Here is a 23,248-nt window from a genome sequence, read left to right as displayed (position 1 = left end):
AGCCTGACTAAAGTAAAGCATCACATGACAGATAGCAGGCCCTGGAAGAAATTGAAGTATTTTGCCCCAAAATATATTCCTTTGACATATTTAAAAATGGCCGTGCAAAACTGTCTCTTACAGGCAAAATCTACGTTCTGTAGAAAATACCTTTCCCTTTCTAAGTCTTTTCTCCAATCCTGGAGAGAATGATCTGAGTCTTTCATCATTTTAAGTCTCATAAGAAATATTTACAATCTATTCTTTCTGAAGCCTGCTGTCTGGAGTCTTCATCTGCATAATACGAACCATGGTCTCTACAACCCCTTATCTTAACCCAGACACTCCCTTATATGGGATTTCAGGTATTTATTTTTTATTTATTTTTATTTTTTATTTTTTGAGCACCCAGGCTGGATTGCAGTCGTGCGATCTCGGCTTATTGCAGCCTCCACCTCTGGAGTTCACACGATTCTCATGCCTCAGCCTCCTGAGTAGCTGGGATTACAGGCATGCACTACCATGCCTGGCTAATTTTTTGTATTTTTAGTAGAGATGGGATTTCACTATGTTGGCCAGGCTGGTCTTGAACTTATGACCTCAAGTGTTCCACCTGCCTCGGCCTCCCAGAGTATTGGGATTACAAGTGTGATCCACCATGATCCAGCCTCACTCCAGCTTTTTGTATTTTCAGTAGAGACAGGATTTTGGCATGTTGGCCAGGCTGGTCTTGAACTCCTGGCCTCAAGTGATCTGCCTGCCTTAGCCTCCCAAGATGCTGGGATTACAAGCATGAACCACCTTGCCCGACTGGGTTTCTGGTCTTTAGGTGAACTCTTTTGACAAGTTGCCAATCGGAAAATCTGAGTCCACCTCTTAGCAGTGGTGAATCTATGTGGGTCTGCTACAACTTGATTGTTGCCTCCTTGGAGGAAAGAGTTTCGCTGAGGGGCTGTAGTTGGTTTAAGGCAGAGGGAGAGACTGAGGCAAGTCTAAGAACAGGAGTGAGAATTTGTTAAAAAGTTTCAGAGCAGGAGTGAAAGGAAGCAGTACACTTGGAAGGGCCAAGCAGGTGACTTGCAAGATCCAGGTGCCCTGTTCGTCCCCTGACTTGGGGTTTTATACATTGTCATGGTTCTGGGGTTTGCTGAAGTTGTGCACCTGTTCACTTGAGCAGTTTTTCCCTTCCCTTTGAGCATTCCCGGTGGAAGCTTGTATAAGAGGCCACTTTGCTTCTTAGTGTGCCTGTTTGAGATCTTACTGAGAAGAGGGTAACACCAGCTCCGAGTGTTTTCTATTAGGAGACTGTCTTTTCCTGGTGCTGACTGTGACCACTTACCATTTTAGAGAGACAGTTTAACAACCACCTGACCATCACCTTATGGTCGCCTGACAGTCCTGGGGGCAATAGGGGGTAGGGGTGGGGGTGTGAGGGGGTGCGTTCCTGCCCTGTCCATATCTAACTACCTACTCTAACATACCTATGAGCTGGAAGCCTCCACTTCGAGTTTTTGAATTGTTCTGCCTTTCCTGACTGAACCACTGTATATCTTACATGTATTGAGTGATGTGTTATGTCTTCCTAAAATGTATAAAACTGAGCTGTAGCCTGACCACCTTGGACCCATGTCCTCAGGACCTCCTGAGGCTGTGTCACAGGCATGGTCCTCAGCCTTGGCAAAATAAACTTCTAAACTGAATGAGAAGAAAAAAAGAAAATACAAGGAAACAAGCCGTAAATCTGGGTTTAATGCAGAACATGGTACAGATATGGTCAGTATTTAACCTGAGCTAATTACTTGCCAAAAATTGTGATCATCTTTATTAAGTGATTGATGACATATATAATACTTCTATGAAAAAGAATTTTAAGACATTAATTATTAAGCAGAGAGCTCAATATACTTACTCGGATCCCAAGAGAAAGCCCGTTTCTGTGGCATTTCCATACAGCACGATCCCGGTTGTTGATTCTTCTTGCCGTGTTCACTTCCCTCTGTTTTCAGTGATTTAGCCCTGCGGAATTGTTTTCTCACCTCCGACTTAAATGTGAAAGTGGGAGATTACGGAATAGGATTCAGCAGGTACAAGGTAAGCCAAAGGTTTAACTGTTTTCAGTCTGATTTAATTTGTATTGTGAAGTTGTAATGTCACCAAATGCCCCACTGTTATTTATAAGAATCTTAGTCTGAGGCTTTCTGGAGAGGGATTTGTAGCAGTCATTTTAATGGTGGTCTGGGCTTCTGGTGTGTGGCTTGTGTAAGTCTGCGGCTTTATGTCCAAGGTTTTGCTACAGCTTTCCAAAAGTTTGTTTAAAAATTTTTTTTTTTGTTTTTTTTGAGACGGAGTCTCGCTCTGTCGCCCAGACTGGAGTGCAGTGGTGTGATCTCGGCTCACTGCAAGCTCTGCCTCCTGGGTTCACACCATTCTCCTGCCTCAGCCTCCCGAGCAGCTGGGATCACAGGCGCACGCCACCAAGCCCGGCTAATTTTTTGTGTTTTTAGTAGAGACGGGGTTTCTTTTTTTTTTTTTTTTTGAGACAGAGTCTTGCTCAGTCACCCGGGCTGGAGTGCAGTGGCGTGATCTCAGCTCACTGCAAGCTCTGCCTCCCGGGTTCACGCCATTCTCCTGCCTCAGCCTCCCAAGTAGCTGGGACTACAGGCGCCCGCCACTACGCCCCACTAATTTTTTTTGTATTTTTAGTAGAGATGGGGTTTCACCATGTTGACCAGGATGGTCTCAATCTCCTGACCTCGTGATCCGCCCATCTCGGCCTCTCAAAGTGCTGGGATTACAGGCATGAGCTACCGCGCCCGGCCAAGATGGGGTGTCACCATGTTAGCCGGGATGGTCTTGATCTCCTGACCTTGTGATCTGCCTGCCTCGGCCTCTCAAAGTGCTGGGATTACAGGAGTGAGCCACCGCGCCCAACCTAAAAATATTTATAAATGACGTAGTCTGATGGTGCATAATAAATTTTGGAGTGAACACATGAGCAACAGTAATTATTACCTGTTAATGATAAAATATACATATCATATAAATGTTTCTCCATTACATGGTCAGTAAAATTTCAGCTCACGTTCAGTAACCTGGGAATTTAGGTTTTTTTTTTTAACTCTGTCACAAATATATCCTAAAGGAAAAAAGTGAAGAAGTCAATGAAGTTTCCATTTGTGTGTGTTTGTGTAGCCCCAGTGAATGAGGTAGAGCGCTGTGGGGCAGAGAATGGGACTGTCCCAGCTCTGGGCTGTCAGGAGACCTCAGAGAAGCCACTTGACCTCCATTTTCTTTTCTTTTCTTTTTTTTTTTTAATGGAGTCTTGCTATATTGCCCAGGATGTTCTCAAACTCCTGGGCTCAAGCAATTTGCCTGTCTCAGCCTCCCAGCGTACTAGGATTACAGGTGTGAGTCACCCCACCCAGCCTTGACCGCCACTTTCTAAGCAGCAACATACGGATAAGATCTGTTCTATTTTTCAGAGTTCTTGTGAGGACCAAATGGGTAATATTTTCAAAGAATATTATGCAAATAGAAGTTGGTTATTTGTCTACATAGTAGCTCTAGTGTCTCGAGCACTTGTTAGATGCCAGGCACTTAGCAGCACCTGCCTGCATCCTGCATCATCTCTTTTTTCTTTTTCTGAGATGGAGTCTCGCTCTGTCACCCAGGCTGGAGTGCAGTGGCGTGATCTCGGCTCACTGAAACCTCCACCTCCTGGGTTCAAGCGATTCTCCTGCCTTAGCCTTCCGAGTAGTTGGGACTACAGGCTCCCTCCACCATGCCCGGCTGATTTTTGTATTTTTAGTAGAGATGGGATTTCACCCTGTTGGCCAGGCTGGTCTCGAACTCCTGACCTTGTGATCCACCTGCCTCCGCCTTCCAAAGTGCTGGGATTACAGGCATGAGCCACCGCGCCCGGCCTACATCATCTCATTTAATCCTCACCACAAAGAGTGGGTTTTCCTCATTTCACTGATCCGGAAAAAACTTCACAAAGTTGTTGCTTGCCTAGAATCACATAGCTGTTAAATGGTAGAATGAGGACTTCAGATCCCTGTCAGAGTCTAAAGGCTGCAGTCTTACTAACTGGCTTCACTATTCAGCACATAAGGCCCAGTATATATTGTTTTAATGTTTTGCTCAAAGTCTATGTTATATGCATCAGACACAGCGTACTTTCCTTTTCCAGGAAAGATGACTTAGCAAGTGTTCATGGCTTGCAGATGAGCCCATGAAGCCCAGGAGGCTTCAGAGAAACTCCTTACCCACTTTCTGCCCAGAAAGTCGCTCTTCATGCCTGCTTTTTTTTCTGACCTGGTTTTTTTGGACTGGGTATATGTTTTCTGAGAATACCATGGATTTAAATTCTTGAACTCACCAAAAGTATAATTCTATTCAAAATTCTGTGTGCTTTCTAACAAAACAGGAGGATTATATTGAAACAGATGATAAAAAAGTTTTCCCTCTACGATGGACTGCTCCAGAATTAGTAACCAGCTTTCAAGACAGACTGCTCACTGCAGATCAGACTAAGTATAGTAATATCTGGTATGTATTGGCTTACCGTTTTATTAGGCATTTCTTTAGCAAAGTCCTAACTTCTTCCTCTTTGAGTACTTTCTTAAAGGAAAGTAGTTGTATAAGATGCAGGAACAAAAGAGTGCCTGATGGTGTGAAAATGACAGTTTAAGAAACATAATAGCAATTATCACAATTGTAGTGATGTAGTTAACGTTTTGAATACTGCCTCTGCTACCCATTTTCCTTTATAAAAGCAGGAACCAAGTCGTTTCATGTTCTGTGCCTCCCACAGGACCTGATATATAATAGATATTTAATACGTATTTATTGAAGTGAAAGAAAAAACTGAAAGGGGTGCGAACTGTCATGTTTATACTATGATTTATAGGAGTCTGTTTAATGGAAGCTAAGAAGATGCACCTAAAACTTTGACTAGCAATTTCTGTCACAGCCTTCTTAATTTATAGCTATGTTGTATGTGCTGTTGTCCTGCTTTTTGAGTTTTGGGGTTTTTTTTCCTCTTCTTTCCTTCTTTTGGATTTCTTTAAAACAATGTTTTTTGCTTTTATTATTTTTTTCATTGACGAGTGTAATTGGACATATTTATGGGGTATATATATCAGTGGTGCAGTCTCGGCTCATGGCTCACTGCAATGTCCGCCTCCCTGGTTCAAGTAATTCTTGTGCCTCAGCCTCCCGAGTATTTGGGATTACCGATATGTACCACACCTGGCTAATTTTTGTATTTTTAGTAAAGATGGGGTTTCGCCATGCTGGCCAGGCTGGTCTCGAACTCCTGACCTCAGGTGATCCGCCTGCCTCGGCCTCCCAAAGTATTGGGATTACAGGTGTGAGCCACCGCACCTGGCCTAGTGTAATATTTTGATACCTATATACAGTGCGTGATGATCAAATCAGGGTAACTAGTATCCCCTTCACCTCAAGCGTGTCATTTTTTTTTTGTTTTGGGGAACATTCAAAAGCTGCTCTTCTAGTTGTTTGAAAATATTCAAAAATTTGGCCAGGCGCGGTGGCTCAAGCCTGTAATCCCAGCACTTTGAGAGGCCGAGGTGGGTGGATCACGAGGTCAGGAGATCGAGATCATCCTGGCTAACACGGTGAAACCCTGTCTCTACTAAAAAAATACAAAAATCTAGCCGGGCGAGGTGGCGGGTGCCTGTAGTCCGAGCTACTCGGGAGACTGAGGCAGTAGAATGGCATAAACCTGGGAGGCAGAGTTTGCAGTGGGCTGAGATCTGGCCACTGCACTCCAGCCTGGGCGACAGAGCGAGACTCCGTCTCAAAAAATAAAAATAAAAAAAAAGAAAATATACAAAAATTTGTTGTTAATTATAGTCACCTTTCAGTGCTGCAGAACACTAGATCTTACTCCTTCTGTCCAGCTGAAATTTTGTGTTTGTTAGCCAGCCTCTCACTATTCCTCCCCTCCCTCCCCTTCCCAGCCTCAAGTAACCACTCTTCTACGCTCTACTTCTGTGAGATCAACCTTTTTAACTTCCACATGAGTGAGGAGGTTTTCTTCCTTTTTCTTTCTCCCTTGTGTATCTGCTCTACCTTGTGTATTGTGAGTTTGATACTTTTGTGTTTTTTCATGATGATGGTTATCCTCCTTCAGCTTCCAGATACAGGACTCCTGGACCATTTCTCTTAAGGCTGGTCTCATAGTGATGAATTCCCTCAGTTTCTGCTTGTCTGGGAAAGACTTTATTTCTCCATTCTTTATTTTAAAAAGTTGTTATTATATGTATTTACTTTTAGTAGAGATGAGGTCATGTTGTGTTGCCCAGGCCGGTCTTGAACTCCTGGCCTCAAGCGATCCTCACGTCTTAGTCTCCCAAAGTGCTGGGATTATAGGCATGAGCCATCGCGCCCAGCCCTCCTTCATTTCTGAAGCATATCTTTGCGGGGCATAGTGTTCTTAGCTGCCAATTTCAGTACTTTGAATGTACCATCCCATTCTCTCCTTTCCTCCTATGTGACTTAATGCTTTTCTCTGGCTGTTTTTAGAATTTTATCTTTATCTTTGTTTTTGACTTTTGACAGTTTGACCATAATGTGCCTCTGAAATGACCTTTTGGGGTTGATTGTATTTTGAGGGCCTTTAATTTTCCTGGATCTGGATGTCTATATCTCTCCCAAGACTTGGGACGTTTTTAGCTGTTCTTTCCTTATAGAGCCTTTCTCTGCCTTCTCCTAGCTCTTTTATTCCTGTAACTCCCATAATGTGTGTATTTGTTTGCTCTGTAGTCTCCCATACGCCCTGAAGCCTTTCTTCACTCCTTTTCATTCTTCTCTCTTTTTCCCTCTGAGTAATTTCAAACAACCTTTCTTCAAGTGGAGAGGTTCTTCTGCTTGAGTCTGTTGTTGAAGTTCTGTATTTCTTTTTATTTCATTTATTGAATTCTTCAGCTGGGCTTACTGCCTGTGAGGACCGTAGGTGTGCACAGTGAGCAGTGTGAGGATGTAGGTGTGCACAGTGAGCAGTGTGAGGATGTAGGTGTGCACAGTGAGCAGTGTGAGGATGTAGGTGTGCACAGTGAGCAGTGTGAGGATGTAGGTGTGCACAGTGAGGTCCTCTTACTTGCCCTTACCTGGAAGAGAAAATTGCTCCTGGTTCCTGGCTGCCCCTTCCAGGGATGGGGTGGCGGAGGCCAGGCGTTTCCTTCCACCGCTGTGGTCGTCCTGAGTCTCCTGAGTCCGTGTTACTCCTTGGACGTGCTCTGGTGCTCTCCTTTAGTGATTTTTGTCAAAATGTAGTTGTTTCCTCGTTGTTTGGGGTGTGTCATGCAGGGTTGGCTGGACATCACAATCACTGGGGAGCTTTTTAAAAAGAGAGTTTTCTAGGCCACTCCTGGATCTACCCACTCAGCATCCTTAGGGGTGGACCTGACCTACCAGTGTGTGTGTTCATGGCTTCCCAGAGGACACAGATGAGAGTCAGGTTCGGGAACATGGCAGTAAATAGGAGACACAAGTGCAGGATGGAGGCAGTGCATGGTGGGGAGGCGATGCAGAGACTTCGTGGAAGAAACGAGAGGCAGCTCATCTGACCCAGGAAGCCAGCAGAGGCTGTTTCCATGGGGACAGAGCACCGGGGTGTGAGAGAGGGTTGGGCTGGGACTGAGAAGAGCTGTGGTGAGTCAGCCCTCAGGGCCTCTCCTGGCACACAGACAGCTGCCAGCGTGTTGGGGGATCCCTTCAGAATGGCAGCAAAACCCACAATACTGAGGAGTAACTCAAACCAAACTTGTGGGTCTCAGACATTGTCTTGCCCGTGTAAAGATTCCTTTTAGATGCTTTCTGGTGTTTACTACTGTTGTTAATAGGTGTATTTTTCTACCAAAAAAAAAATCAGAATTCAGGGTATTTATCTTGTTTCCAGCCATTCTGCCAAATTTTTAGAACATGCTGATGGTCTTTCCAATAATTTGTTGAGTACTTAAAAGTTGATAGTCATCTCATCCACATAATTACACCTATTATCTCTGTTTTGTACATTTTTCGTTGGCCAAAACGTCTAGGGTAGTATTCAGTAGCAAATAGGAGGCATGGACTTCCTCATTTTAACAGAAATACTTTTTTTTTTTTTTTTGCACTATTGTACTGATTATTGGTTTGAGATTAAAGAACGATCTTGGCTGGTTGTGGTGGCTCACGCCTGTAATCTCAGCACTTTGGGAGGCCAAGGAGGGTGGATCACCTGAGGTCAGGAGTTTGAGAGCAGCCTGGCCAACATGGTGAAACCCTGTCTCTACTAAAATTACAAAAATTAGCAGGGCATGATGGCTGGTGCCTGTAATCCCAGTTACTTGGGAGACTGAGGCAGGAGAATCGCTTGAACCCGGGAGTCAGGGGTTGCAGTGAGTGGAGACCGCACCATTGCACTCCAGCCTGGGTGACAGAGTGAGACTCTGTCTCAAAAAAACAAAACAAAACAAACAAAAGAACGATTGTATTACTAATCTTTTCAATACACACCTTGTCCTTAAAATTACTGGCTATATAACAAATGTGAGTGTTAAGAATTTAACATCTAAAAGGAGAGAGAAACAACCGTTTTCTTTTTCCAACAGGTCCCTGGGTGTGACACTTTGGGAGCTTTTTGACAATGCTGCACAGCCGTATTCAAACCTTTCCAACTTAGACGTCCTCAACCAAGTCATTAGAGAGAGAGAGACAAAGCTCCCGAAGCCCCAGCTGGAGCAGCCCTACTCTGATAGATGGTTGGTAGCCTCCCATTCCACCTGTTCTGTTTCATCTTCACTGTGAAGTGTCCCCAAAACACAAAATTTGTGGGCCAAATATTGTATTTCTTCATTTCCTCTTTCACGATGACCTCACCATGAGCTGAACTACTTAATGTGGTTGGCAGTGACAAAGGTGTAGAAATGTTTAGGGTGTTGACTTGGCTTTAGGGTCCTTGTAAAGTCTTTTCATATTGTTTATTTATTTATTTGTATTAAAAAAAGAAAAAAAAGTAGAGATGAGGTCTCACTATGTTGTCCAGGCTGTTCTCGAACTCCTGGCTCAAGTGATCCTCCTGCCTCAGCCTCCCATAGCCCCAGGATTACAAGCGTGAGCCAGGGTGCCTGGCCTCTTTTGATATTTTTAACTGATTCGGCCAGGCACAGTGGCTCATGCCTGTAATCCCAGCACTTTGGGAGGCCAAGGCAGGCAGATCATGAGGTCAGGAGTTCAAGACCAGCCTGGCCAACATGGTGAAACCCCGTCTGAACCAAAAATACAAAAATTAGCCAGTCGCGGTAGCAGGCGCCTGTAACCCCAGCTACTTGGGAGGCAGAGGCAGGAGAATTGCCTGAACCCAGGAGGTGGAGGTTGCAGTGAGCCGAGATCATGCCACTGCACTCCAGCCTGGGTGACAGAGCAAGACTCCGTCTCGAAAACAAAACAAAAAGATTCGTGATGGTTCCACTGATTGCTTGTCATGTGCTGCTCAGGTATGAAGTCTTACAGTTCTGTTGGCTGTCACCAGAAAAGAGACCCGCGGCAGAAGATGTGCACAGGCTGCTGACTTACCTGCGGCTGCAGAGCCAGCGGGACTCAGAGGTCGACTTTGAACAGCAGTGGAATGCTCTGAAGCCGAACACAAATAGCAGAGACTCCTCCAACAATGCTGCATTCCCAATTCTCGACCACTTTGCCAGGGACCGGCTGGGTCGTGAAATGGAGGAAGTCCTCACTGTGACCGAAACAAGCCAGGGCCTGAGCTTTGAGTATGTCTGGGAGGCCGCTAAGCACGACCACTTTGATGAGCGCAGCCGGGGCCACCTGGACGAAGCCTTGTCCTACACGAGCATCTTCTATCCAGTTGAAGTTTTTGAGAGTTCACTTTCAGATCCCGGGCCCGGAAAGCAAGATGACAGCGGCCAGGATGTCCCCCTGAGGGCCCCTGGAGTGGTTCCTGTTTTTGATGCCCACAACCTTTCTGTTGGCAGTGACTATTATATCCAGTTAGAAGAAAAAAGTGGCAGTAACTTGGAGCTTGATTACCCGCCAGCGCTGCTCACAACTGACATGGATAATCCAGAAAGGACTGGCCCTGAACCACCCCAGCTCACGGCGCTCAGGAACGTTGAACTTGAGGAGTCCAGTACAGATGAGGACTTCTTCCAAAGCAGTACAGACCCCAAAGACTCTAGCTTACCGGGGGACTTACACGTGACCAGTGGCCCCGAGAGCCCTTTCAACAATATATTTAATGATCTGGACAAATCGGACGATTTGCCGAGTCACCAGAAAATATTCGACTTAATGGAACTAAACGGAGTTCAAGCCGACTTTAAACCTGCCACTTTAAGTTCCAGTTTGGATAACCCCAAAGAGTCAGTCATAATGGGCCACTTTGAGAAAGAAAAGCCCCGTAAACTTTTTGACAGTGAGCCTCTCTGCCTATCAGATAATCTTATACACCAAGATAATTTTGATCCATTGAATGTTCAAGAATTGTCAGAAAACTTTTTATTTCTTCAAGAGAAAAACTTACTAAAAGGCTCATTGTCCAGCAAAGAACACATAAATGATCTTCAGACAGAACTTAAGAATGCTGGTTTTACCGAAGCTATGTTAGAAACGTCACATAGAAACTCTTTAGATACTGAGCTTCAGTTTGTGGAAAATAAGCCAGGCTTGTCTTTGTTGCAGGAAAGCATAAGCACGAAGGGTGACGACACAGATGTCATGTTCACAGGTGACACTTTGAGCACCTCATTGCAGTCTTCCCCGGAAGTGCAGGTACCTCCTACCTCCCTCGAAACAGAAGAAACGCCCCATCGGGTATCCCCAGACTCACTCCCGACGCAGGGAGAAACCCAGCCCACGTGTTTAGATGTTATTGTCCCGGAGGACTGTCTCTGCCAGGACCTCAGTCCAGACGCTGTGACTATCCCGGTTGAAATTCTCTCGACCGATGCCAAAACCCACAACATGGATGGCAGGTCCCAGGACTCTCCTGGCCAGGGTGAGGAGACCCTGCGACTCACCGAAAGTGACTCTGTTCCTGCTGATGACATCCTTGCCAGCAGGGTGAGTGTGGGGAGTAGTCTCCCGGAACTGGGACAGGAATTACACAATGAACCGTTTTTGGAAGACCATCCCAGTCATCGCCAGCTAGAGAAAAACTTGAAGGCTGTGGAGACTTTAAATCAGCTCAATTCTAAAGACACAGCGAAAGAAGCAGGCTTGGTGTCCGCCCTCTCCTCGGACTCAACCAGTCAGGACAGCCTCCTGGAAGACAGCTTGTCAGCGCCCTTCCCAGCCTCGGAGCCGTCCCTGGAAACCCCGGACTCCCTGGAGTCAGTGGACGTCCACGAAGCGCTGCTGGACTCTTTAGGATCTCACTCTCCTCAGAAACTCATGCCGCCTGATAAGCCGGCAGACAGCGGCTACGAAACAGAGAACTTGGAGTCTCCCGAGTGGACCTTGCATCCCGCCCCCGAGGGCACCTCAGACTCAGAACCAGCCACCGTGGGCGATGGTGGCCACAGCGGTCTGCCTTCCAACCCGGTCATTGTTATCTCAGATGCCGGCGATGGTCACAGAGGCACAGAAGTGACCCCTCAGACATTCACAGCTGGCTCCCAGGGTTCATACCGAGACTCTGCATACTTCTCAGACAATGACTCTGAGCCCGAGAAAAGGTCTGAGGAGATCCCGGGAACCTCCCCATCCGCCTTGGTGTTGGTACAGGAGCAGCCTCTGCCCGAGCCTGTCCTCCCAGAGCCAAGTCCTGGTGCCCAGGATAGCTGCCTGGAAGCCAGAAAGAGCCAGCCAGATGAAAGTTGTCTGTCTGCTTTGCACAACTCCGGTGATCTGGAATTAAGAGCCACACCGGAGCCAGCACAGACTGATGTTCCCCAGCAGGTCCATCCCACGGAAGACGAGGCCAGCAGTCCCTGGAGTGTGCTGAACTCAGAACTTAGCAGTGGCGATGACTTCGAGACACAGGAAGATCGCCCCTGCACCCTTGCTTCCACGGGGACCAACACGAACGAACTCCTTGCCTATACCAGTTCTGCGGTGGACAAGTCCCTGTCCAGCCACTCCGAGGGCCCCAAGTTGAAGGAGCCGGACATCGAAGGAAAGTACCTGGGGAAACTTGGGGTGTCGGGGATGCTCGACCTCTCGGAGGACGGGATGGATGCGGACGAGGAGGACGAAAACAGCGACGACTCGGACGAGGACCTGCGGGCCTTCAACCTGCACAGCCTCAGCTCTGAGTCGGAGGACGAGACCGAGCACCCCGTGCCCGTCATCCTCAGCAACGAGGATGGGAGGCACCTGCGGAGTCTGTTGAAGCCCACGGCGGCCGGAGCCCCTGACCCGCTGCCTGAGGACTGGAAGAAGGAAAAGAAGGCAGTCACGTTTTTCAATGATGTCACAGTCTACCTGTTTGACCAGGTATCTGTTCCCTCTAAATCATTTTCTCTATATATCCATATAAGGATTCCAAAATGTGCTAGGAAATTGAGTGTGGTCTGTTTTCTAGTTGCCATGTTGAGGCAGCAGATTGCGATTACTCATAAAAAGTCATTTGGGGTTGGTTACAGTTCTAAGAATATGCAGAAATGTCATTTGTGCAGGGAATTCGTATTAAATTAAGGGAAAGAGCAAATATTCTTCTTGGGTCTTCTACTGGAGTCTTCCTGAAATTAGTCACCCTTTACACACCAAATTTTTATTGTTTTGCTTTTTATTTTTCTTTTGAGACAGCCTTGCTCTGTGGTCCAGGCTGGAATGCAGTGGTGCGATTGCAGCTCACTGCAGCCTTGAACTCCTGGGCTCAAGCGATCCTCCCACCTCAGCCTCCATAATAGCTGGGCCCACAGGTGCATGCCACCATGGCTGGCTAAGGTTTTGTTATTGTTGTTTAATTTGTGTAGACACACGGTCTCACTATGTTGCCCAGGCTGCTCTCAAACTCCTGGGCTCAAGCCATCCTCCCTCCTCAGCCTCCCAAAGTTTTGGGATTACAGGCACGAGCCACTGCACTCAGCCTCCAATTTTTAGAGCCTGACAATTGGCAGTAGGACCTACCACTTGGGTGCAAGCCTGGAACCGTGGCTGGCGTGCAACCCTGGAGACAGCTCAGGAGAGGGGCCGACCAGAAGCCCTGCGGTGGGTGCCTGGAGGGTGGGACACGCAGTAGGAGTGTCTGTGGTCCTTCTGCTCTGTCCCCTGACCTGTCCTCTTTCCCTGCTTTGGAGCAGGCGGCTTAGTGTGCACTGCTGAGTGGGCATGGATTTAGGCTCCTTTAAAAATGTAACAGCTTATAATTCAAGTATGCTTTAAAAAAAAAAAAAAGTCCTTTTCATACTATTCTTTGTAGCGCTTGAATTTGCTGCTTGAATCAGCTGGATTGTTGGGAGAGCTCAGTGGTGGGACATGAGAATGGGGTCCCCTCACCTTCTAGAAGGCGCAGGAGTCCTCGCCGTCTCCTTCACATTGCTTGCCTTCCCTTTCGCCCCGTTCTGGGAACCCAGACCTTGGTCTCAGCCCCTGCATGGCACCATCCCTCATGGGTCCATGGCTATGGCAGATCTGGGCACTGTTCCACCTCCTCCCCCAGGAGCTGTGTCTGTTGAATGTCACTTTATGCCTTGTTCCTCTGTGTTCTGTTCACTTTGGTTTTTATGATGTTTCTTTAAAAATCATTAAATCACCCGCATTTGAGCTATAGCATATACTGTGGAGAGGTGGATGTTTAAAAAATGAAAAGTAAGGCTGGGTGCAGTGGCTCATGCCTGTAATGCCAGCACTTTGGGAGACCAGGGTGGGTGGATCACCTGACATCGGGAATTCAAGACCAGCCTGGGCGACGTGGTGAAACCCCATCTCTATTAAAAATAACAAAAATTAGCCAGTCACGGTAGGCAAGACTGCAGTCCCAGCTGCTTGGGAGGCTGAGGCATGAGAATTGCTTGAACCTGGGAGGCAGAGGTTGCAGTGAGCCAGGATTGTACCACTGCACTCCAGCCTAGGTGACAGCGCGAGACCTTGTCTCAAAAAAAAAAAAAAAAAAAAAGAAAAGTAGCCTCCTGAGCTCAGCCTGACCTCTTGAGCCTGAATCTGTGAGAGGGGCCAAGAGGCCGCCTTTCTCTTTTCATTCCCCAGGTGGTTCCTAGGCAGATCTCGAACTCAGGAGCCTCTGAGCTCAGGGAGCCTGGGAAAACAAGCTGCCGTTTTCTAGTAAGAGTGGAAGGGAGAAGGGATCACCTGGCCCCTCGGGTTTGTGTTTTGTTTTCAATGCATCCACATAGCCCTTTCTTCCCCATCTCTGTGAACTGGGATTATTACTGCATTTCTCCGTGGATGGGGTAATCTATAGGTGGGATGGAACTGTCAACTGTGCTCGGTGAGCAGTGCGGGTAGGAGCTAGGGAGCACGCTGTCCCCACTTCCTGAAAGCCTGGGGGTAGCTGGAGTAGTGAGAGGGACGTGGCCCCAGTGGAAGCAGCATGCGGAGAAAGCTCCCTGGGGCCGCAGAGCGTGGGCCTCTTGCAGAAGTCTGTGGAGGATGTTAAGTTTTTCTGGCTTTAGAAGACAGAGCAGAATTGCAAAAGATGAAGACTTGTGACAAGGGCACACTGGTTACGGGATGGAAGGTACAGAGATCAAATACTAGACATGCTTAATAGACGCGAGGCTTTGACAAGGAAGTTAGTGTCAGAGAGAGTCGGAAGGTGGGTCAGGGCCAGAAGAAAATGAGGAAAATCTTTCTGATGATCTGAAATTTGTTTGCTTATGCGTCTCTTGCAGCGTGCCTTGAAGCGACAGCCACCAAGCGTTCAGGCTGAGGATTGAGGGTTTCCTCTCGCTCCTGCTTTCCTTCTTAATGAGCTGGTTTTGAAGTTGTATCGTTTTTAAGCTGTTGAAGTATCCTGCTCCAGAGTTTTAACTGAGTGTTCATGGGATTGGGCAGCATTGTTTCTTGGTTTATCACTATTTGTTAGTTCAGCATATACTTAACCAGCGCTTACTGTGTAAAGTAGTAGAGGCTGGTGAACAGTCTGTGGGTGCCGGCATTGAGTTATTATTCTACATTGAGTCTTCTTTTGCTTCCCCATGTGGGGGTGTTTGTCACTATCTTCATGGAGAGGACCCTGAGGCTCAGAGTAGGTAGACTTTGCACAGGGTCTGGCCCCAGTGAGTAGCAGTGCTAGGGCTTGACTGGAGTCTCCTGGACTGAGCACCGAGCTTTTCACCGCTGAGCCCTGCCGCCTCTTGCATGCACCTTTAAAATCTACAGCCTGGCATCGCGTTCAACTGTTGGCGCTTGCGATGTCTTTCCTCAGTTGCACAGTGTTCTTGAGACAAAAGTAGCGGGTAATGATGCTTATTTGCAATTAGCGCGACAGAGTTCCCTCCAGCCTCATCAGTCATACTGTAAACAAGCCCTGAAGACCGGGCCCAGTAGCTCACTCCCATCATCGTAACATTTTGAGTGGCTGAGGCAGGAGGGTTGCTTAAGGCCAGGAGGTGAGACTGGTCTAGGCAGCATAAGAAGAACCCATTTTTTAAAAATTGGCCAGGTGTGGTGGCACGCACCTGTAGTCCCACCTACTCAGGAGACTGAGGCCGGAGGGTTGCTGAAACCAGGAGTTTGAGGGTGCAGTGAGCTATGATTGCATCACTGCACTCCAGCCTGGGCGGCAGAGTGAGAGCCTGTCTGCGAGGCTCCCGCTCTCCACCTTTGAGGAGTAACATTCGTGGGCTCCACCTAGGTTTCCTTGGTCGGTTTGTGTTTTGTTTGTTTGCTGGCACTGTCTTTGGTTTTGTTATCAGTAATTAATGGTGGTCTCATAAAATGAGTTGGGAAGTATTTCCTTCTCTGATAGTGTTTGGAAGAGATTATGTAGATTTGTTGATGTTGATCTTTCCAAAAATTTGCTTTTGTTTTCATGGATTTTTTTTTCTTTTCTATTTCATTGGTTTCTGCTTTGTCTTTATTATTTCCTTCCTTCTCCTTGCTTTGAATTTATTTTACTTTTTCTAGACTCTTAAGGGAAAAGCTTAGGATTCAAGTCCTTACTTCTTTTCCCTTTTTTTTTTTTTTTTTTTTGAGACGAAGTCTCACTCTGTCGCCAGGCTGGAAGGCAGTGGTGTGATCTCGGCTCACTGCAACCTCTGCCTCCCAGGCTGAAGGGATTCTCCTGCCTCAGCCTCCGGAAGTAGCTGGGACCACAGGCACCCACCACCATGCCTGGCTAATTTTTGTATTTTGTGTTTCGTCATGTTGCCCAGGCTGGTCTCAAATTCCTGAGCTCAGGTGAATCTGCCTGCCTTGGCTTCCTGAAGTGCTGGGATTACAGACATGAGCCACTGCACCTGGCCTCCTCTTTTCTAATAATTTAATGCTATAAATTTCCCTTTATGTACTACTGTAGCTGCGCCCAGCCAATTTTAATGTGTGAATTTTTGTTTTCATTCAGATCAAAAAGTTTTTTGTAAGACTTCCTCTTGGGAGCATAGATGAATAATATAGTTTAATATATTGTTAATAATTACTAATAATCGGTTAATATATTGTTGAATAAGTATATTGTTTAATTTCTGAGAGTTGGAGATTTTATCGTATCTTTTCATTATTAAGTTTCAGTCTGGCCGGGCGCGGTGGCTCAAGCCTGTAATCCCAGCACTTTGGGAGGCCGAGGCGGGTGGATCACGAGGTCAGGAGATCGAGACTATCCTGGCTAACATGGTGAAACCCCGTCTCTACTAAAAAAATACAAAAAACTAGCCGGGCGTGGTGGCGGGCGCCTGTAGTCTCAGCTACTTGGGAGGCTGAGGCGGGAGAATGGCGTGAACCCGGGAGGCGGAGCTTGCAGTGAGCCGAGATCACGCCACTGCACTCCAGCCTGGGAGACACAGCGAGACTCCGTCTCAAAATAAATAAATAAATAAATAAATAAGTTTCAGTCTAATTCAGTTATGGGCAGAGAACACATTTAATATGGTTTCAATGCTTTTAAATTTGTTAAGGTTTATCTTAGAGCCAGGATGTGGTCTTTCTTGGTGAATTATTCCACATGTACCTGAAAGAGTGTGTGTTTTGGTTTTGGTGAGTGGATTGTTCTATAAATGTCAGAGTTAATTTGTTGATGGTATTAGTTCTTCTCTATCATTGTCAATTTGTCTGCATACTTGAGAGGTTGTTGAAGGCTCCAGCTGTGATTTTAGATTTGTCTCTCTTTTCATTTCTGTTCATTTTTGCTTCCTGTATTTTGCAGCTCTGTTGGTGCATATACATTTAGAATGATGATATCTTCTTGCTGAATTGACCTTTTTATCCTTTCGTAATGTCCTTCCGTATTCCTTTGTCTTATATTCACAGAGCTGCTCCAGCTTTCTTTTTTCAGAGACAGAGTCTCACTTTGTCACCTAGGCTGGAGTGTAGTGGTATGATCTTGGCTCACTGCAGCCTTGACCTCCTGGGCTCAAGCAGTCCCCCTGCCTCAGCCCTGCAAGTAACTGGGACTGTGGGCACACACCAGGAAACACAGATAATTTTTGTATTTTTTGTAGAGATGGGGTTTCACCATGTTGGCCAGGCTGGTCTTGAACTCCTGAGCTCAAGCGATCCACCCGCCTCAGTCTTCGAAAGTGTTGGGATTACAGGTGTGAGCCACTCGCTCCTGGCCACATTGTTTTGGTTAATGTTTGTGTGGTGTATCTTTTGCATCCTTTTACTTTTAATCTACCTGTATCATTATATTTATGAGTTTCTTGTAGATCTTATAATTACGTGGGGTTTTTAAGACTCTTCTGAAAAATCTGCCTTTTAATGGTATGTTTAGATCATTTACATTTAATAAAATTATTTATATTTTGGATTTATGTATACCATTTTATTTGTTCTATTTTTATTTCTATTCTTCCTCTTTTTAATAAATTGAACATTTTTAGTGTTACATTTTAATTTTTCAATTTTTTTTATACACTGTTCTCTGTGTAGTTTTGGTAGTGGTTGTTCTGGGGGTTACAATGTATGTATTAAACTTCTCACAATCTACTTAGAATCTATATTTGCATATTTCAGATGGAATGTGGAAACCCTTCTGTCACTCAGACCTTTTGCCCTCCGTCCCCATCTTGACATGCTCTTCTGTGTTGCATACATGTACACTGATAACCCCTCAGACATGCAACACATTTGACTTTCTGTCATCAAACACATTCTAAGAAACTCAAGAGGAAATGAATAGTATTTTACAGTTGGCCCTGGAGCAACATGGGTTTGAACTATGTGGGTGCACTTAAATATGGCTTCTTTTCAACCCAAAACAGATCGAAAACACAGTATTCTCGGGATGTAGAACCTGTGTATAGATACGGAGGGCTGACTTTTGGTATATGTGGGTTCCACAAGGCTAACCGCAGGACTTAGTATGCACAGGTGTGGCTATGCACGGGCGGTCTTGTCACTGATCTCTACTGAGATCATTTCTGGGGTTGTCCCTTGGTTTCCAAGAAGTGGTGGTTCCATAATTTGGATACCATAATTAGAGGATGCCCAAGTGCTTTATATAAAATGGCGTCATATTTGCATATAACCTACACACATCCTCCTGCAGACTTTAAGTCATCTCTAGATTACTTGTAATACCTCATACACTGTAAATGCTATGAAGATAGTTGTTATACTGTATTATTTATGTTGTTGTTGTTGTTGTACTGTTATGTCTTATTTGTCTTTTCTGAATGTTTTCTGTCCTCGTTGGTTGACTCTGAGGAGGTGGAACTCTCTGATCTGGAGGGCTTCCTGTCCTTCTGTTGTTTTTCATTATTGATGTTCCAGGTTTCCTTCTGGGACCCTTTCCCTTCTAATTAAAGAAATTTAACTAGCTTTTCTTTTCTCTCTTTTTTATTAAAAAAAATTTTTTTGTAGGATTCCTTTTATTTTTAAATAAATTATCTTAGTGTTTTTTTCCGTCTAAGACTGTCTTTATTTCACACTCATTCCCGAAGCCTATTTTCTCTGAGCATAGAATTCTGAGTTGATAATTGTTTTCTTTCAGCATTTTAAAAATGTATCACTTCCTTCCACCCTCCACGGTCTCTCATGAGAAATTTGCAGTCACTCAGATCATTCTCCTAGAAGTACAAGTGGAGCGTCCCTTATCTGAAATGCTTGGGACCAGAAGCATTTTAGATTTCTGGTTTTTTCAGATTTTGGAATATTTGTATTATACTCACCAGTTCAGCATCCTAAATCTGAAAATTTGAAATCATAAGTGCTCCAGTGAGCACTGTGGGTGCCATATCAGTGCTCAAAAGGTTTTGGATTTTTGGTCTTCAGATTTGGGATGCTCGAACTGTAATACATCTTTTATCCCTGGCTGCTTTCAGATCTTTAGCTTTAGCTTTCAACAGTTTGATTATGGTGCATCTGAGGGTGGACTTCTTTGTGTGTGTGTCTTGTTTTGTTTTGTTTGAGACAGAGTCTTGCTCTGTCACCCAGCTGGAATACAGTGGTGTGATCATAGGTCACTGCACCCTTGAACTCCTGGGCTCCAGTAATCCTCCCTCCTCAGCCTGCTGAGTAGCTGGGGCTACAGGCGTGCACCACCACACCTAGCTAATTTTTAAATTGTTTGTAGAGACAGCATCTCACTATGTTGCCCAGGCTGGTTTTGAACTCCTGGCCTCAAGGGATCCTCCTGCTTCAGCCACCCAAAGTGCTGGGATCACAGATGTGAGCCACCCGCCCGGCCTAATTTCTTTGTATTTATCCCATTTTTGTTTTGTTAAACTTCTTAAATCTGTAGTTTTGTATCTTTCACCAAATCTGAGTTTTCAGGCATTATTTTCTTCTAGTACTTTTTCTGCCCCACCTCCTGTCTCCTCTCCTCCTGGGACTTCAGGGTTAGGCCCTGAGGCTCTGGTCCTGTCTCACAGGCTCTGAGGTCCTGTCTCACAGGCTCTGAGGCTCTAGTCCTGTCTTCCTCCAGGTTTTTTTTTTCTTGCTCTTGTTTGAATTGGGTGATTTCTGTTACTCTGTCTTCAAGGTCCCTGATGATTTCCTTCGTCATCTCCATTCTGCTGTTGAGCCCATCCATTGAGTTGCTAGATTTTGGTTATTGTACTTTTCTCTTCTGAATTTGGCTTTTTGTCATTCTTCTTTTTTTTTTTTTTTTTTTTTTTGGAGGCAGAGTCTCGCTCTGTCGCCCCCAGGCTGGAGTGCAGTGGCGCAATCTCGGCTCACTGCAAGCTCCGCCTCCCGGGTTTACGCCATTCTCCTGCCTCAGCCTCCCGAGTAGCTGGGACTACAGGCGCCGCCACTACGCCCGGCTAGTTTTTTGTATTTTTAGTAGAGACGGGGTTTCACTGTGTTAGCCAGGATGGTCTTGATCTCCTGACCTCGTGATCCGCCCGTCTCGGCCTCCCAAAGTGCTGGGATTACAGGCTTGAGCCACCGCGCCCGGCCTTTTTTTGTCATTCTTCTTATCATCTGTTCCTTTGCTAAGATTTTCTCTATTTCTATTCATGGTAAGTGTCTCCCCTTAGCTGTAGGAGCATTTTTATAGTAGTCCCTTTTCAGATAATTCCAACATTGGTGGCACCGTGACACTGGCACTTGTTGATTGTCTTTTCCCAGGGAAATCGAGGTGTTCCTGGTTTTTTGAATGCAAAATAAGTTTAGCTTTTGGATCCTCCTATCATGTTAGGCAGTCTGTGCCGTGTTTAAATGCTGTGAATAATGTTGATATTTTTATCTTAGCAAGCCTTGACCCCGTGGGCGCAGGCCACAAGTTCCAAGTAGCCTTCTGTGGGCTGTGGTTTCAGTGTCAGTTCCCAGTTCCCCTTTCAAAGCCTTCGCTGTGCTGTTTGAACCTGCCCCATGTGTGTGCCCCGCACTCCACCCCGGTCTCCCCTGAGGTTCATTTTCAAAGCTTTGGTGTGTTCAGAGTCAGATCTACCACGCACAGCTCAGGGGTAAGCGCAGGAGCCCCCCAACAGCCTCATAGGGTCACCTTTTTCAGCTCCTCCCTCTTCTGTTATGTCCCTGATACTTGCAGTTCTTTGGGCCTCTCCTTTCTGATCCCCTAGCTAGAAATTTGAGGCTTTAGTTACACGATGCGCCATACTTCCTGCAACTGCACGCACGTCTGGAGCCAAGCAGTGGGAGGACAGAAGGGGAAAAACCCAGTGAGGGTCCCCTCCCACTCGGGATCACAGTCCTCCAGTGGAGTGGAGGCTTTATGGTCCCCAGGATTATAGACAGCTGTTGCCCCGGGATTGCTTGGGACTGGAGAGCAAGAGAACAGAGAAAAGAAGAAAGCTGGAATTTCCCCCTTCTCTTTCTGAGCATCACAAGACCCCCTTCCTGCTCCGAAGCCAGAACTAAGGGCTTCTCCCGGAGCACTCTGTCCAGGGTGGTGCCCACTTTGGATCCCGGGCTGAGCTGAGTCCAGGCAGGGGATTGTGGAGGAGAAGCCGACACACTTGGTGCTGGCGGGTGGCATCTTGAGTGCTGCCGCTCGTCCCCACCTTCCTGCTGTTCTGCGCTTCTCTGCAGCCTCAGAGAGCTGCTTCATGCCTCCGCCGAGGTCAGAGCTGCAGGACGAGGGAGAGACAGGGCCTTGTGTCTGTCTGTCCTCCCAGGCCCGGAGCCGCCCTTGTCTTGAGACGCTCACTTCTCAGTCTGTCAGTCCGATGCGCCTGTCAGTGGGGAAGCGGTCACATGGGGTTCCCGTGAGCAGGCCTTTGCTGACGGGAGTTTCTGTTTGGCTTTTCAGGAGACCCCAACCAAAGAGCTGGGGCCCTGTGGAGGAGAGGCGTGCGGCCCTGACCTGAGTGGCCCAGCCCCGGCCTCAGGCTCTCCCTACCTGAGCAGGTGCATCAACTCCGAAAGCTCCACCGACGAAGAAGGTATTTCACGTCATTGACTAGTTTTAAGGGAAACTGAAAAATTGAGTCATGTAAAGGTTTTTTGAGGGTAACTTACCATGTTGCTTTAATGACGCCCCCCTGACATGGGCACAGCGCTGCCATCTGCCAGTTGGGCCGGGCTGTCTTCCGACCCGCAGGGTGCACCTGCACAGAGCCTCCCCCTCTGCCTCATCGCGCGGTGATAAAGGGTGGGGTTTTGTTTTTTATTTCTAGGTGGCGGCTTTGAGTGGGATGATGACTTCTCCCCAGATCCTTTTATGTCAAAGACAACAAGTAACCTGCTCAGCTCCAAGCCTTCTCTCCAGACATCCAAGTACTTTTCCCCACCACCACCGGCCCGGAGCACAGAGCAGAGCTGGCCGCACTCGGCGCCTTATTCCCGGTTCTCCATCTCTCCCGCCAACATTGCCAGCTTTTCCCTCACACATCTGACCGACTCGGACATCGAGCAGGGCGGTGAGAGGCGCCACGTGCTGGGGGTTGGGGGTGTGGGGTTGGGGGTGGGGCGCTGCAGCTGGGCAGACGGTGGTCTTGCAGGCTTGATAATCTCATGTCTTCTTCACATTTGCTGAGTCGATTACAAACTCGTTTTTTTTAAACTCCCATCATCAGCTGGGTGCAGTGACTTCTGCCTGTAATCCCAGCTACTCAGGAGGCTGAGGTGGGAGGATCAGTTGAGCCTGGGAGTGTGAGACCAGCCTGGGCAACATAGTGAGACCCCATCTCTACAAAAAATAAAAACTAAAAAATTAACCGGGTGTGGTGGTGTGCACCCTCACTTCCAGCTGCTCAGGAGACTGAGGTGGGAGGAATGCTGGAGCCCAGGAGTTCAAGGCTACAGTGACCTGTAACTGCACCACTGCCCTCCAGCATGGGTGACAGAGCAAGACCCTGTCTCTAAAATAAATAACACTGCCAGCATCCTGAGCGTGCTCTCGGGGCCATGCCCCTGCCTGTTTGTCATGGTCACGCTCAGGCTCGTTACTGTCCACCCTGTGGGGCCAGGCCGAGGCAGAGGGGCTCTGGTCCCAGAAACGCCCAGGCTGTGCACCGTCTCCTCTTTTTCTCCTGTGGCTGCATAGTCCCCCTCCACGCTCTTCTCCTTTCCCAGAGAGAACCCACTCTTCTGCAGCCTCGTAAGAACACTTGACCCCTGGCCTTGGGACCAGCCCACACGCCCGCTGGTGCTGCCCCTGGAACGCTGGTTTTGCTACTGAGTCTTGGTCCTGGTGTGGCTCGCAGGGGTAGGGTGGGGTGAATGGGCAGGGGCTGTTTGAAGTGGAGGTATCTGAACATAGGGAGCCTTCTTTCCCTGT

General features: G+C 47.0%; 1 protein-coding gene and 1 long non-coding RNA gene across 4 annotated transcripts in view; both read left to right on the top strand.

The window, feature by feature from the left end:
• Nucleotides 1-23,248, top strand: part of LMTK2 (lemur tyrosine kinase 2) — a 111,128-nt gene that overhangs the window by 83,316 nt on the left and 4,564 nt on the right. For all 3 annotated transcript variants that reach the window (XM_021935663.2, XM_003895719.4, XM_021935664.2), the window contains 6 exons: nt 1,986-2,070; nt 4,409-4,530; nt 8,598-8,747; nt 9,483-12,441; nt 21,779-21,911; nt 22,146-22,388. In XM_021935663.2, coding sequence (XP_021791355.2) covers nt 1,986-2,070; nt 4,409-4,530; nt 8,598-8,747; nt 9,483-12,441; nt 21,779-21,911; nt 22,146-22,388 — 3,692 coding nt within the window. The remainder of the gene's footprint in view (nt 1-1,985; nt 2,071-4,408; nt 4,531-8,597; nt 8,748-9,482; nt 12,442-21,778; nt 21,912-22,145; nt 22,389-23,248) is intronic.
• LOC108584951 lies at nt 6,317-7,875 on the top strand. The gene is made up of 2 exons (XR_001900621.3): nt 6,317-6,961; nt 6,992-7,875. It is a non-coding gene; the product is annotated as an uncharacterized LOC108584951 (long non-coding RNA).

Source organism: Papio anubis, chromosome 4, assembly GCF_008728515.1.
Source record: "Papio anubis isolate 15944 chromosome 4, Panubis1.0, whole genome shotgun sequence".
Lineage (NCBI taxonomy): Eukaryota > Metazoa > Chordata > Mammalia > Primates > Cercopithecidae > Papio > Papio anubis.
The sequence above is the reverse complement of the archived record's forward strand: the minus strand, read 5'-3'. Positions and strand labels throughout refer to the sequence as shown.